General features: G+C 38.4%; 1 protein-coding gene across 1 annotated transcript in view; it reads right to left on the bottom strand.

Annotated features, from left to right (window-relative positions):
• itga11a (integrin, alpha 11a) overlaps positions 1 to 16,947 on the bottom strand; it is a 110,892-nt gene extending 93,945 nt beyond the window's left edge. The window contains exon 1 of the mRNA XM_033988910.2: positions 16,786 to 16,947. Coding sequence (XP_033844801.2) covers positions 16,786 to 16,834 — 49 coding nt within the window. The 5' untranslated portion in view covers positions 16,835 to 16,947. The remainder of the gene's footprint in view (positions 1 to 16,785) is intronic.
• Between the last annotated feature and the right edge of the window lie 298 nt (positions 16,948 to 17,245).

The following is a 17,245-nucleotide window of genomic DNA, read 5'->3' as shown; positions in this document are numbered from 1 at the left end:
ACATTGGGTTTGTCTGAATCTGACGATGTTTGCAAAAATTACTGGAATTTTTATGCTTTCAAAATGTTTGCTTCATCAAGAGCTTATTATGACCACACCCTGAGACTTATGTAAATTATTTCAACAACGTTTGATCCCAGATATGTCTTGGAAGGTAGTATTTTATGATTATTATTTTAAATGTACATTTTGTTGAAAAATCACCATGACCATACCCATCATTTTATTTAAAATGTAATTTATAACCTTTTATTGCACATGGGATGTGTGTCTTTTGGCCAAGTTTGAAGTGTTTTTGATAAAAACCGTTGGAGGAGATGTCCAAAGATTACGATGAGTGATTTAGTTTATTCTGGGTCTGATCTAATATGTCTGACTTCCTTTAGGGTTTATCATTTTTTAGATGTCCTGATGTGACCTATTTTTGATGTTGAGTTTCATTTCTCAGCGATAACATTTTTCTGGGGCAGATTCCCATTTGGTGCAATGTAAGTCAATTTTTGGGGTGGCACTACTGAGCCGTCTTTCAATATTTTTTCTCAGGGTTTTCACTCAAAAATGTTTGATACCACTTAGTTGTCTATATATTATGGGTTTTACACTTACAAATATCAATTTACACTTACAACTTTCTAATTTTAAAAGAACAAATCTGAAAATTACGCTTTCACGACTTTTGAAACATTTGTTGTGCCAGGTTTGTCTCAAAACGATTTGTAACAGCAACGTCTGATTTGAACGTGAAGACAGCAGGGGGCGGGGCTAGAGGGGGCTGGGTTGCTGTGGCAATGGCTAAACTGTTTTATATACAGTAAAAGAGTAGCTAACCCGAATTCAGACAGTACGTCACATTTATGTGATATTATTTTATGCATTATTAACCAAATTGTTTTGAGAGAAACTCACGCAACAAATGTCTTAAAACTCATGAAAGAATAATTTTCAGATTTGTGCTTGTAAAATTATAAAATTGTAAAATTACAAAGTTGTAAGTGTAAAATAAGTTGTAAGTGTAAAAAGTAGAAAAAAAAGTGTAAGAGTAAAAAATATGTATATATTTTTTATTTAACAATGTACAAATCAACATTTTCACATTCAAACTTTTTGGAACAATTGTACCCTCATAGACATGATCATAGACACAATACAGATGTCTAATACAAAGTCCTTGTCTCCACAGCTGTCTCCTGATAAAGACAACAGCTGTGACATGTCCACTGTCTGCATTCCACTCACAAACATTTGGATATGTTCAGTGTGGTGTAAACAGACCACACAAACACCAGCTGTAAATCAGACTGTCCAAAACACACACACAGCCCACAGCAGTGTCCTACAGGCTGAAGGACACAGAGCCCAGCGTCCTACAGGCTGAAGGACACAGAGCCCGGTGGCCTACAGGCTGAAGGACACATTGTACATATTATTGTTGGAAATATCACACCAGAAATGTACTCTTTTGCCTTTTGTTGGCCATTTGAAACAAATTCTTCAAAGAACCAGGGGAGGAATCACTTTTGTTACAATGGATGTTAAGTAAATGTACAAGGGTTCTGTTATGATAAACTGTTTTAGAAAGACAAAGAAACAGCCCTCTTTAACCAACAGTCCATTCAGACCGTCAGCGCTCTCTGTAAACATCGACACATTCTTACATGGCTCTACTTTTCCTGTTTTATGAATGGTGACATATTTAGTGTCTTTGATCCAAACTGAGACTTCCTGCTGTGGGTCGTGGACACAAAGGAAACACCGGGAATATGCACTCAACAGTTTAAAGACTCAAAGCTCCTAAGTCTTTCTACAGACACATGAGGGATCAGGCTCAGAGCAATAAGACAGCACTGCAGTGGAGCCGATTAAATGCTCAAGTTGCATTGCACCATAGTAATCAGCCTAATCTGATAGTGATATAATTTATAAGAATGGAAGAAGTGTTATTGTCAAAGTCTTAAAGAGCGGGTATTATGCTAAATCAATTGTGGAGTTTTCTACCATGTTATAACCACAGACTGTATAAAGACGTGGATTAAGTGAGTGTAACGTCACCTATAGCGTTCGGCTTCAGTCAAATGAAGCTCATCAATGCTAGCAGTTATAGGGGCAGATTTTGAGCAGAGTTACACTTTTGGAATTCTGACCGTACGTATCAAAGCAACCAAAGAGCCAATCTGGAATGATGCTGTTGTAGCTAACGCTGGTTTAGCAAGGAGCAGGGGGCTTAGCAATGCTGTCACTCAAACCTGTTGCTAACGCTAGCGGGAGTGACCTCTAGGAAAGAAGGTGTCTGATATTAATGTTATAATATGGACATTTCAAATCGCAATATTGAAAACTGCGGCGCTCAAAGGAAGTTAACGTCACCGTAAAAATCATCACAACAAAACGCCGTATACTGTCTTCTTCTCCTATGGATAGCTGCAGATTGCACTAGTGAGTCTCGAAGGAAGTGAGTACAGAGCGTGTAGCAATGGCGGTGAACACGAGGGAGACATCTTTTATACAGGAGAATAAAGATCTTGATTTACAGACACAATAGCAAAATAAAAGTACCAATAGAAAGTGAATTGGAGCCAGAGTTGATGGCCCATGCTCACTTCCTATTTGGAACGTGGTGACTAGCAGGTTAGCTATGTTCATTTATATATACAGCCTAGCATTATATTGTTTCCTCATCAAAAACATGCATGAAGAAATTTAAGTTGTCATGCATGTTTCAGTATTTAAGCGATCTAAATATGTTATGTGTGAGCAGTTAATACCCCAACTTTAATTCTAATCCCACAAGCATCATTTAATATCCACATCCACGCTGTAAGAAATAAAAATGACAGTTGGCCAAACACCATATCTCCGTAATTTTAACACTGCTGGTACAGGAAGTTCATAAACGGTTAAACGTATTCATGACAGACAAAGACATTATACCGATACACTGGCCAAGAAGTTAAAATGACCACAATGCCTGTTTCCCTGTCCCTGTGTAAAAATGCATATCTGTAGCCCCCCGCTGTGTTCTGTGTGGTTTTAACATGAGCCAGGGCCAAAGAACACAGTGTGAAAAGTGAGGAGGTTAACAGAACCAGACAGGCTTTCCACATGGAGCTCCAGCGTTCCCGGGCGATCCCATACTCCCAGTGATATCGGCAGCTTCTCCTCACTCGCTCACAACTACTGCGCCAAACGTAGACCGTGCCCAGAACAACACTCTGGAACCTGAGCAGCCTACAGGAGCCAACCAGTGTTATCTGAGCCCTACTATTGTCTTAAAGAGGGGGTATTACGCCAAAACGACTTTTTGCAGCTTTCTTTCTATGTTATAACGTTGTTCCCTCATCAAAAACATGCCTGAAGAGTATTAGGTGCTATCCGTGCATGTTTGAGTAATTTAGCGATCTTTCCTGAGCTCTGTTCAGACGCTACTTACAGTTAGAAACACAATTCAGCCCTCAACCCTACCTCAACCATGCTCCTACGTGGCTAGTTTTTATAAGTATACAAAAGCAGAATACAAATCAACGCACTACAACTTCACAAACCTGATGTGATGTGCAGTAGTTTCATTAGTAGGATACATAATGATGTATTGTTATGGCGCTCTGAAGGGGGAGAGACTTAGCGTGGGAAGCGAGGGGAGGGGCGGCTCTGAGCGTCAAAAACGAAAGTGAAACTAATTACACTATTTTAATATGTTGTTTATGTCTAATCTAGCATTTTCAAAATAATAAAAGGTAACGTGGTGATCTAAATATGTTATGTGCAGCGGTGGATGAAATACTCAATTCTGTTACTTAGGTAAAAGTACAGATACTCAAGTAAAAAGTTAGTGAAGTAAAAGTATCACATGAAAAAATCTGCTTAAGTAAAAGTAGTTAAGTACCCATTTAATAATGTACTTTAAGTAAAACGTAAAAGTATTTCCCACCAGTGTTAAACATAATGATATTGATTATAACAGGATACATGTTTTGTTCAGCAGAAACTATACAAATCCATTCTGTGTATTTATTTTTGTTTGCTCAAAGCTGAAACTTAATCTTGAAAAGTTTAGTCAGGATGTTAACACAAACATGGTAAAAAAAAAATAATACCTCAAATCATATTCAGTCTATTTAAAATATGTAGTGGATTAGAAAGTACAGATACCTGCTTTCAAATGTAGTGAAGTAAAAGTAAAGTATCTACTGTAAACTGTACTTAAGTAATGTACAGATACCTAAAAATTCTACTTAAATACAGTACTTTACGGCTTGTACTTCATTACCTTCCACCACTTGTTATATGTTAACCTTTAATGACCTATAGAAGCACAATGCCGCCTCTTTAAGGTAATTTATTATCTCTGCATTTGACTCATCTTTCAGTACCACTGGGAGACCTATCAGGAGCAGTGGAGTCTTGGTCAGGACTACCTTAGCTGGAGGATTTGAACTACTGTGCATGTTTTGAGTTAATGGGGAAAATCACAGTGCCTGGAGGAAACCCACCGAGACACAGGGAGAAACACACTGAACTGCTGTTTTAGGCCCACACCAGCTTTTATAAGAGCTAAACACATGTACTTATGCATGTGTAAAGACTTGGACTGCTGTTTTGGGCCTACACCAGAATACAGGAGCTGATCTTAAGAGGACCACATCTATGAGGCAGGCACTCAGGCTAATCTGCAGCCTCCTGTGTGACTAGACACATTTAAGGAGACGTAGTGCGCCTAATCCACTTAAGCTTTTAACCATGTCATAAAGTTGTCTCTTCATTAGCACATACTTGGTCTAATTTGTCTCATTCACATGTGGGTAATCCAAAAAGTACATAATTCAGTGTTTAAAGAGGGGGGTATTAACTGCTAACACATTAAATTTAGATCACTATGTTTACCTTTTATTTTTGACACTCTGAGCCCCTCCTACCCTTGCTGCCTGCGCTAAGCCACTCCAATTGTTTTGATTAATGGTTTTGTATATTTATGAAAAATTGTCATGTGGCAGAATCATACAGCTAACCAATAGGGTTTGAATAGGACCCGGAAGTGATCGCTAAATTACTCAAACATGCATGAGCAGGACACAGCAGGTCAAGGCCAGCAAGGCCTTTTCTGCTGGCTTAAACATGCTCAGAAAAGTGATTTTATTTTATTTTCATAAATATGTAAACAAAACAGACACAGTCAGTTTCAATAGCCAATCAGATCTCGACTCTTCATAACAGGGCTCTCTAGAAAGGCTTATGTGAACTGGACATGAAAGCGTCAGTTTGCAGAATGTCAAACTAAACCCGGGGATCCAACAGCTATTGCTGTATTTTTAACCCAAATGGCCAAAGGAGGAGAAGAGATTGATCTGGTTGTAGATATACTTTCCACAACATTCAAGACGGGCATGACAAGCTGGATATTATGAGAAGAGGTCGGCCAACCCCTGTCCCAACAAGGAAAAGGGTTTGTTTGTCATTTCCAGACGAGCAACTATGAACGGCACCCATGGCTCACAGCGTGTTATTAGTGTTATTGTACAACAACTACAGGCACTTAAAGCTACGGTGTGTTTAAAACCGTTTTGAGACACTTGAGTGGACCTGAATCTCAGCAGCACGCAGGGAGACGGGGCTCCACAATGAAAAAGTGAGTTTATAATGTTAATAATAATGTGGCACATTAAAGTCACCTCAGTTAAAACTGCACTAAAGTTTGTTCAATCTCAGCTGTGCCACATTTTCAGTTATTTGTTGTTGTATAGAGTATAGACTATTGTCAAAAAATGCAAATGATCTGTTTATTTTATTTTCAAAGAATAGTTTGTTTTTTTATTGTCTGGTTGGTGTCTTATAGGAAACGGCGACATTGCGCAGTTTATTGGACAGACTTATTTAAGGTCACATAGTGTCATTTTGGTGCCATTTTGTTTGGCATCTTTAAATCACATTTTTATTTTTCATTTTTGACAGTATCTGTGTTTCCAATTCCTAGTTTCCTTTTCTTAATTGTGAGTGCAATGTATGATTATTGGTTTTGAATGCTCCTGAAGTTAAGTGTTGCTTGACTAACCTATATTGAGGTGATGTTGTAATGTGTAAGTGAGATGTCACTGAAGGCCCAAGGGTGAAATGCTCGGCCCACGACTGGATTTTGGTGAATAGTTCTCTCCTTATGTTACAACATGGTAGAAAACCCCAAAAAGTTTTAAATAAAAGTCATAAAAGATTTTGCATAATACCCCGTTTAAATCTGTAAAGAGTATCGCGCCTGTTCGTTATTTTGAAAATTGAGATGAAAATTTTACTCTTTCGACCACACAAGTATTAGCTAATAAGCTGTGCTGTTTTTTGCTTTATCTAAACACAGTTCACTCCCCACTGATGCTAGCAGAGGGTCAAATACCATATTTAGATTGCATGTTATCATGTTTTTCTAATTCTTGATTTGATGGAAAAGTACTCGCAGTAACTATTCAATGTTGTTTTACATCAGTTAAGTTTTTTTTTTTTTTATTGTGAAGAAAATACAAAAATATGGGAAGTAGCACTGATTTGAATCCCTCTACCGATGTCACCAACACAGAACACTCCATCCAAAATGCAGAGGGAATTTACGCACAAGGAAGGCATTTCTTTAAAACTTAATTTAACAAACTAAAGGTACTGTGATTTATCTAATAACTATTGTGCAATTTAACATGTTTTGGCCCTTGTTTACATTATTGTCGCTTGTTAACAGAATTGGAATGACCTCTACGTATGTCATATCTGCTGCCCATGTCCAACCAGACAGTAAAATGATAAAGTTCACGATTACTCCTGCACCTCTGTCCTCTGCAATTTCAAGTACTACGCGACATCACACAGACCTGCCCTGATTACAGCCAGGTGTTTCTGATTACATTTGGCCGCATGGGGCGGAGTTTGAAGTCTGGATACCAAGGTTAGACCAATCACAGTGCTCCTGAAAAAACCCAGACCCCGCCCCTCCTCCTCTGTCACTCCCCCCTTTTGCCCTCCAAGTACTGCTCAGTTTAGCAGATATATTTGAAATGTGGTTGTTGGCAGAGATTAGCTGTTTAGTCCCGCTTTAATCATTGTCTGTGAAGCTGCCACCCGGGGGATAAAATAAAGCACTTTTTTACATACATCTGACTGTGTCCAAGAGCGTTTCAAAAGTCATAGGATTCCAAAAGTATTGTCCCCATTAGCCTGGACTTGACCCAGACAGTATCAGGCTGTGTCATTGACCCTGTGCATTTCCATTACACATGTATTCTCTGGAAGCTGCTCCACACTGGGCCATATACTCCACCAATCTGCCGTTTTAAAGCAGTGTCACCCTCGCCAGTGAAAATACAGGAGGAGGAGGAGGAGGAGGAGGAGGAGGAGGAGGAGGAGGAGGAGGAGGGGAGGACAGCAGATGTTCAAGAGCCAGGAGCCAGTGAGACCTTCCAAAGAAAGCTTTTAAACTTCTGAATAAAGGAGAGGTTCTAGGCCGGTCCTGCACATTTAGTGGGCCACCTCAGACACTGCATTTTTCTAACGCTGAAGTCTTCTATTATGGGCTTCATTCAGGACTGTATACACCTAGACTAAACTGACTCTTTTAGCTATGTTTTAGCCTTATTTGATATGCTTCATTCCTCTGTTTGGCCAGAGAAGGCTGGCCCTGCACCCTCTGTGTTTTACATGTTCAGAAAATTGCAGGTCTACAGGATTTTACTTAATGGGATAAACAAAATCCTGTAGACCTGCTCACTGCAGAAATTAAAACTAAATGATGAATTTAAAGACTTTCATAACTGATTCCACCAACTTGTGTGGTCAGTAATAAACCACTCTGACTGTGATCTGACCTCCTGCAGATATGATTGTTTGAAGTGTCCTCACAGCTGTAAAACCTGTCTTCACATCTGTAAGGTCTGTCCTCACAGCAGATAAGGTCTGTCCTCAGAGCTATAAGGCCTGTCCTCACAGCAGATTAAGTCTGTCCTCAGAGCTGTAAAGCCTGTCCTCACAGCAGATTAGGCCTGTCCTCACAGCAGATTAGGCCTGTCCTCACAGCAGATTAGGCCTGTCCTCAGAGCTGTAAGGCCTGTCCTCACAGCAGATTAGGCCTGTCCTCACAGCAGATTAGGCCTGTCCTCAGAGCTGTAAGGCCTGTCCTCACAGCAGATTAGGCCTGTCCTCACAGCAGATTAGGCCTGTCCTCACAGCAGATTAGGCCTGTCCTCAGAGCTGTAAAGCCTGTCCTCACAGCAGATTAGGCTTGTCCTCACAGCAGATTAGGCCTGTCCTCACAGCAGATTAGGCCTGTCTTCACAGCAGATTAGGCCTGTCCTCAGAGCTGTAAAGCCTGTCCTCACAGCAGATTAGGCCTGTCCTCACAGCAGATTAGGCCTGTCCTCACAGCAGATTAGGCCTGTCCTCAGAGCTGTAAGGCCTGTCCTCACAGCAGATTAGGCCTGTTTTCACAGACCAGAACATTACAGACAGGTTTATAGACTAAGTTTTATTGCTGACAGTGGGAGAGCAATCAGATAGACTTTACTGAACCACTGTAGGACATGTTTATGGAGGTGAGAAAATTTTTTAAATGTTCAAACCAAAATCTGAAAAAGATACAAATGAAACATACCTTAAAGCAGGGGTGTCCAAACTATGGCCTGAGGGCCGATTGTGGCCCTCAGACCAATTTTGATTGGCCCTCAGGCCTTCAGTTGAACTGGTCCAATTGATCATAATCAGTACTTTTTAACAGCAAATTTGAATAATCCTACCAATATAACGTAAATAACATCACACTGCATTGTCATGCAGACCTAATATTAATTTTCAAGCCTTATTTAAAGTATGAAGTCAAAACTATGTTAAATGCACCATCTGAATTATCCACTGTATTGACCACTGGCCCTCCGTGTCAAATATTTTTCAAGTTATGGCCCTTGGTGAAAAGAGTTTTGGCTCCCCTGCCTTAAAGAAAGGATATTATACTTTTTATGTTATTTAGTATTAAGCAATAACATCATGTGTTGCATTACATTTTGTGCATTGTACCCCGCATTAATAAATATAGATGTGTTACGTTAGAGTAGTTATCCGATTAACTGCTATTACCTTAAATACGGAAATTACGGTACTCAGCAACAGTCCATTTATCAACAATAAAAACACATATTTGTAAAACTCCTGCTTCCTACACTGAAATGCTACTACAACGCACTGATCTACATATGTTATAGTTAGAATCAAAATATGCAGATACAAAATCTAGCCCTTAACCTTTAACAAACTTGTCCCAGGGTTTTAATCTGATGGACTCTGAACTGAGGCAGCATCATCAGGACATATCTGGGATCAAAAGTTGTTAAAAGAATTTACATAAGTCTCTCAATGAAGTGGCAATTTTAAAAACATAAAAAACCTCTGTAACTTTTGCAAGTGGCGGATCAGGACGGACCCAGTGTCGCATTTGTGTATTTTGATGACATGGACATAATGATGTGTGAATTATACTTATATCTTTAAAAAAAAAAAAAAAAGTACCTCCAGTGCAAATTTTGAATCACAAGGGTTGAGCCCTCTCAGTGAAACGCGCCCTTCCGCTGTTGCAAGGGTTTCGAGGGGCCTTTATCACTGCTTACAGTTTTAATTTAATAAAAAATTCCAAAAACATAATATGCCATGTTAGAATATTGTTACATTAAGTGGTAGTTTTAAAGTTTGCTGTTTGTAGCCTAAATTAAACTGCTATATATTGCAGTACACTAGAATATAAATTGTTGCCATTTCTAAAAAGAATATGTTTTGTTTTATCCTTTGTCCTACTGAGATGCCACAGAAAGTCTACAATATCCTCTGGTGCACCAAGAAGTGAAGTTGTTTCAACAAGACTATTCCACTGCTGCGGATTATTCAAATCCTTCCTGTATTACCACTTAATGACAGGACACAGTGGGACAGAGTGTTTTCAGTTTGAGAGCGGAAGTTCAGTTCATTTTTCATCTATATATATATAAAATACAGTTATATAATGGGATACAGCACTGGTTAGATACCCAGAGTCAAAAAGGCCTGAATTATGCAAAATATGTAAACTTAACTTCACTTGACTGCCTCCTCTTTCTTCCTGGTTGGTCTCTCGTCCTTCCTCTGACTCCACAGATCATACTAGGTCCAAGTCTAATATCCAACTAAATATTTACCCAACACATGTCTCCCCCTCCGGAGTCATTCAGTCACTCCAGAGCTCAAGCTCAGCTGTAGTACAACCGTGTACCTCAAAAGTGAAAGTAAACACATCTAATACTTTTCATGCATGAGATATTATTGTCTCTCTCTCTCTCTCTCTCTCTCTCTCTCTCTCTCTCTCTCTCTCTCTCTCTGTACATGTATGTTGTTGGTCTTTCTCTCTGTACATATATGTGGTTTGTCGCTCTCTCTCTCTGTACATATATGTGGTTGGTGTCTCTCTCTCTCTCTCTCTCTCTGTAGATATATGTGTTTGATCTCTCTCTCTCTGTGTACATGTATATAGTTGATCTCCTACTCTCTCACTGTACATATATGTGGTTGGTCTCCCTTTCTCTTTCTGTACATATATGTGGTTGGTTTCTCTCTCTCTTTCTCTGTACATGTATGTTGTTGGTCTCTCTCTCTCCCTGTACATGTATGTTGTTGGTCTCTCTCTCTCTCTCTCTCTGTACATGTATTTTGTTGGTCTCTCTCTCTCTGTGTACATGTATGTTGTGGGTCTCTCTCTCTCTCTGTACATGTACGTTATTGGTCTCTCTCTCTGTACATGTATGTTGTTGGTCTCTCTCTCTCTCTCTCTGTACATGTATGTTGTTGATCTCTCTCTCTCTCTCTCTCTCTGTACATGTATGTTGTTGGTCTCTCTCTGTACATGTATGTTGTTGGTCTCTCTCTCTCTCTGTACATGTATGTCGTTGGTCTCTCTCTCTCTCTCTGTACATGTATGTTGTTGGTCTCTCTCTCTCTCTGTACATGTATGTTGTTGGTCTCTCTCTCTCTCTCTCTCTCTCTGTACATGTATGTTGTTGGTCTCTCTCTCTCTCTGTACATGTATGTTGTTGGTCTCTCTCTCTCTCTCTGTACATGTATGTTGTTGGTCTCTCTCTCTCTCTCTCTCTGTACATGTATGTTGTTGGTCTCTCTCTCTCTCTCTCTCTGTACATGTATGTTGTTGGTCTCTCTCTCTCTCTCTCTCTCTCTCTCTGTACATGTATGTTGTTGGTATGTAGAGCTGTTTTACACATTTCACTCGTGAGTGACCACAGAACTGGCCACGTTTCAACATTTTTCCAGTGGCTCTGAACTTTAATAAGAACAGATAGGATCAACTTTCATTTCAAAAAACATGTGTGTGTATGTATGTGTGTGTGTGTTTGCGTGTGCGTGTGTATGTGTGTGTGTGGGGGGGGGGGGGGGTGCGCGTGTGTGGGGGTGGGGGTGTGTGTGTGCGTGTGTGTGTGCATAAGCACAACCAGAGGGAGGAAAATCAGGAGCCAGAGATTCTGAGTGGAAATACATGGATTTAAAGCAACAACTCTCTGGAGGTGGTGAAATCAGCTGTATAATACTGTGAAAAATTAAAAAAAATTTAAACCATACTAAGGAACAATCTCCATGGAGATAGATATGTTTTATGCCATACTGTGCAGGATTATCAGGTTTACTGTAATGAACCACAAGCTTGTTTTTCTGTTTTTTCAGTGCAAGAAATACAGAAAAATGCTTTATTACCGTTAATATAATTATTTTGTTATTTTTGAGGGTAGGGTAAAAAGTTACGCAATAGGGCTTTATATCCAATGAAAGTGAAATAAGAGCTCTACCCAATGTTATAAAATATGTTATATAACTAACTCCTACCCACTCATGTGAGATTTTGCAGTGTCAAAAGAACATTGCAAAAACTTTTCCGATTATTTTTTTTGTTTAATGGGGGACAGGGTAAAACGGACATTTTCAGAACAATAGCATCTTATTTTGGTTTATCTTTATTTGGTGGAGAGTAAAGATCACTGAAATGTGCATGAATCACTCTAAATGACATGGTAAAAGCTCCTAAAACTCTCCTTTAAAGCAGACATACTGTGCTTGTGTCTGTTGTATAGTTATAATGTATGACCCCCGTGGATCATTATGTTATAATTTGGATATTTTAAATTGCAATATTGATCTAAAGTGACTTAATAAAAGAGAAAGCTGCAATGCCCAGTGGGAACTGACATTGTAAACATCATCACAACAAAGAGCTGTACAGCTGTCGGCCCCTCCTACGGATATCTGCACATGGCATTAGCGAGTAGCCTATTTTTTTTTTATTTGTACCAAAATGACTATGCAACTCTGAATCCTACATGTATCACTGATTAAGAAAATTTAATTGGAGAACAAATACAACTTCGATAGAGTACATGAGAAGAAGCTATAACATGGTGAAAGACTCATTTTTGCATAATAGGTCTGCTTCAAAGTTCCGGCACTGTCACTAATGTCCTTCTGATTCATAGCTCTAATATTCTCATCTCTCATCACAGCTCCTGATATTTATCTTGCTCCTGTCATTAAACAAGACACGGGGTCAGAGGTCAGGGAGTGATGTCACTGCAGAAGAAGTCCATTCATAAAACTCTCACTGTGTTACCTCTGTCCCTCTGCTACAACTCTGTACGAGCACAACCAATAAAAGAACCAGTAGGGCGGAAAGTAGAAGGGGACTAGTCAAACATTTAACCAAATAAACTGAGGTGAAAGTGTAGCCAAAATTGTAAGAGTAAGAGTAAAGTTAATTCAAAATAATATTACTCATAGAAGTACAAAGTAGTGGTTCAAAGAAATTCTCAAGTAAGATTAAAAAACTATTTGGGAAACTAGTACTTAGGTAAAAGTAACTTAAAGGATAACTCTCTGGATGTAATCTGATTTATAAATTGAAGTTCAAGGACAAAACATTAAATGAACAAAAGTGGTGAAAGAATCATTTCATATTGTCAACATAAAGCTTTTGTCATTTGTAGGTTTACTCACAGTGGGAAGTAACTCAAGCTTTTACTCAAGTAAGAGTACTGTTACTTAAAAAAAATATTAATATTAATAATATTATTCAAGTAGGAGTAAAAGGATGCTGCAAGAAAAATACTCTGAAAAGTATAATTACTTTAACAAGTTGCTCAAGTAAATGTAACTGAGGGCTACCCACTTCTGCCAATAAAGTAGAATATGGTTAGTATTCTAAAGAGAGTGGTCGCCTCTCCACAGATCTGACCTGTAACTTGGCCTTTTATGACCTGCATATGTCTGCGGATACAGATAAGCAACACAATCTCCATGGATACCAGCAGGTGGTAGACCCTCCACCAAAAAAAGTTACATAGAGCAGCTTTAATGAAAACAATCATTAAAACTCTAAACAGACGATTATTCTAATTTATCGTCGCAGCCCTACTAACCAGCATATTTTAGTCTGACATTTAGTTCTGGTTTATTGCTGATTCAGAGCTGGTTTAGCCCTGGTTTAAACCTAGTTAAGACCTGGTTTAGACCTTGTTTATTCCTGGTTTAGTGTTGGTCTAGCCCTGGTTTAGATCAGGTTTATTTCTGGATTAGTCCTGGTTTAAATCTGATTTAGTCCTGGTTTAGTCCTAGTTTAGACCTGGTTTAGATCTGGTTTAGTCCTGGTTTAGTCTTGGTTTAGTCCTGGTTAGACCTGGTTTAGTTAAGTCCTGGCGTATCCAGTTTATTCCTTTATGCATACATAACTCTAATACTCCATAAGTAATAAACCTACTATGCAAACGTTTAGCTCACACAGGAAAAATATAATTACAATTGAAAAGTTTGATTTGAGAAAGTCATCCATTTATTACTCTTTTAAAGTCAAATTAAAGTCAGTGACAGATTTTTACTGTGTTAAAAATGTGAAAACAGTTTGCAGTGGTCCAAAGTTATTCCTCACTTACCTAATGCATTCAGAGCATCCTAATTATTCACCACAATGAGTTTAAAAGCTCTTTTCACAACCCTAAAACCCCAGTGTGGGTGTCCTGATTAACAGACAAACACTTTCTAAATAGATGCAGACAGTGCACAGTAGACTTATTTTGACTTTAAGAGCTGCTTATACAATATCTCTGTACCGGGGGAAGATACATTTTGCTCAAGTACAAGTAAATTGTGCACAGGACCTTTAAAGTGACTTAACTTGTGCAAATGTGCGTTGTAAGCTCTCTGTCTGAATTCTCCAGTGAATCCCTCTGAATGAGACAGTGCATTTTTAAGTGCACCGCAGTCTGACATCAAGTTTCCAGTTCAGACCAGCTATTAAAGTGCCATTATTAACATCCAAGAAGCAAGTCCCATCCACAGGCACAGGCACAGAGGGTAGAGCAGCCAGAAACTGTACTCAAGTAAGAGGAACGCTACTTCAAAATAACATTACTCAAGTAGAAGTACAAAGTAGTGCTCTGGGAAATTACTGAAGTAAGAGTCAAAAAGTATTTAGGAGTAACTAATGAGAATAACTTAAAGAGTAACTGATCAATAACATCTGATTTCTAATTTGAAGTTAATGTGTAACTTAAAATAATGCACTATATTTGGTATTTTCAAAGAATATACACAAAAATGACACAAACTAAATCATATCTGAAGGAGCTGCAAGAAACACAAATGTTCAATTAATTTCATATCGTCCAAATAAAACTTTACTCACGTGTAGACTTACTCGCAGTGGGAAGAGGAACCAGAACTTTTACTCAAGTAAGAGTACTGTTACTTTGTTAAAAATATTGTTCAAGAAGGAGTAACAGTATGCAGCAAGAAAAGTACAAGTTCTTTAAATTGTTACTCAAGTAAATGTAACTGTGTTCTACCCACGACTGAGGAGACGCCATAAGGAGAGGAGGAGAGTACTGTTACTTTTAAATAATATTACTCGAGTAGATGTGCAAAGTAGTCATCCAAGTGATTATTCTATAGTTGTTAAAAAGACCCAATATCTGATATATAAGTGATATATAGTCTACTGATCAGATATACACAGTGCAATAATGGACAGGAACAAATATACAATGATGTTTTGGTATTTCCAGACTGATACTTACTGACAGTTGGAAGAGTAACCTGTTACTTCAAAATAATATTATTCAAGTACAACTAAAGATATGCTATACAGTACTCTAAGAAGAATTTAATTGAAAGGTTTCACATAGTATTTGTAAAAATTGAGTACAAAAAATTCATTCAATCACAAATAGCTACTTCAACATACTCGAGTACAAGTAAAAAGATGTACTGCATTAAAACTAATCTGAGAAGTACCCTTTCATTTCAAATTTCCACATACTACTACTATTTGTAACGTATTAAAAGCCATTTGCCGAGTACTGCAACTTCAGCATTTTATCAGTTTCAGTTAAAAGTTGTACATTTTAATTGTACTTGAGTAAAAGTATCACCATTACCCGAGTACTGTTTCTTCAACATACTCGGGTACAAGAAAAAATACACTGAAAGGTATAATTTCATTTGATAGTTTCACATGATAATTGTAATCGAGTGAAAGTAGTCATTCACCAAGTACTGCTAATTCAAAAATATACTGCATTAAATCTAATCTGAGAAGTACATTTTCATTCAAACTTTCCACATACTACTATAACTACTACTTATAACTTAGTAAAACCCATTTGTCGAGAGCTGTACCTTCAACGTTCTATTAATACGTAATTTCAATTAAAAGTTGTACATTCTAATTATACCTGAGTAAAAGTACTACTCATTCACTACGCGCTGTTACTTCAATATATTCAAGTACAAGTAAAAATATATTGCATGAATCAGAGACTTACAATTTCATTAAGAGGTTTCACATGAGTACAAGTAAGTCATTCACCAAGTACCGCTACTTCAACCTCCACTAGTACAAGTAAAAAGGATACTGCATTAAATCTAATCCGAGGAGTACATTTTAATTTCCACATACTTGTAACAGTAAAAGTCAATGGTCGAGTACTGTAATTTCAACATTTGGTTAAAAGTAAAAAAATATATATATATAGGGTAACACTTTATGATAACTACACTTTGAACAACTTCAGTAAAATATATGAACAAAGACTTAATTCATAATGAACAAATCGTTTATTAAGAATGATTCAGGCTTAATGAATAACTCTGACCTAATAACACAGATACTTGGCCTAAATGAGTCTTAACAAACACTTTTTTCATGTTTTACTAGAGGGCCCACATTACGCTGTCTCCTGATCTATGTAATAATGTTGTTTCCTCATCAAAAACAAACCTAAAACCAAAAAACATTTTTAACACAGAAAACACTCTATTGCACCTTGTGATGTCACGCGGTGATACAGGAAGTACTTTTAAACTCCATACACTTTCACTTGAATCATTTGGATAATTCCAGCGCTGGAATTGCCCATCTCTGTTGAACTAAAGGTAAAACGTAGGTGTTAATTTGAAAACTACCACTTCATGACATCATAAGGTGGAACAGAGCATTGTGAGACTAATAATAAATTGTTACTCAAACATGTGAATGAAAAAAAACACAATTTGGGTATGTTTTTGAGGAGGTAATGGCATTATAACATGGCGTAAAGTTCACAAGTTAATTTTGCATAATGTAGAAGGCGCAGTTTTTAAAAAGTGATGCCAAATATAAAGTGATAAACTAATCTGAGAACCAAAACTTTTGTGTTATAACTTAGTAAAAGTCATTCACCTGCAGTTTTCATTCATAAACATGCACTCACTCACCTAATAAGAGGCTGCACATCCAGAGCAGAGTCAAACAGTAGTGGTCCATGTTAGCGGTTGCTGTTAGTGCATGTGCAGTGTATGTCCGTGGTAGCGTGTGTATGCGTGGTAGCGTGTGTGTGTGTGTGTGGTAGCGAGTGTGTGTTAGCGTACGCCTCTGTGTGAGTGTGTGGCGGATGGAGAGGCTCAAAAGTTAAAGTTCCTCTGACTGAGCTGAAGTTAGAGCGCAGCGTGTAGTATCCAGGAGGAGGGGGCAAAGAGGAGAGAGAGAGTGAGAAAGAGGAGGAGGAGGAGCGGGAGGGGGCATGGAGAGGAAAGAGAGAGAGAGCGAGAGAGCGCAGGGGGCATAGTGAGGAGAGAGAGTGAGAAGGAGGAGAGAGAGAATAGGCGGAGGAGAAGGAGGAGGAGGAGGGCCCCAGGACTCCCCCACAGCAGCCTGGAAAAACATCAGCCACTCGGG

The sequence above is a fragment of the Periophthalmus magnuspinnatus genome, chromosome 3 (genome assembly GCF_009829125.3).
Source record: "Periophthalmus magnuspinnatus isolate fPerMag1 chromosome 3, fPerMag1.2.pri, whole genome shotgun sequence".
Taxonomy (NCBI): Eukaryota; Metazoa; Chordata; class Actinopteri; order Gobiiformes; family Gobiidae; genus Periophthalmus; species Periophthalmus magnuspinnatus.
The sequence above is the reverse complement of the archived record's forward strand: the minus strand, read 5'-3'. Positions and strand labels throughout refer to the sequence as shown.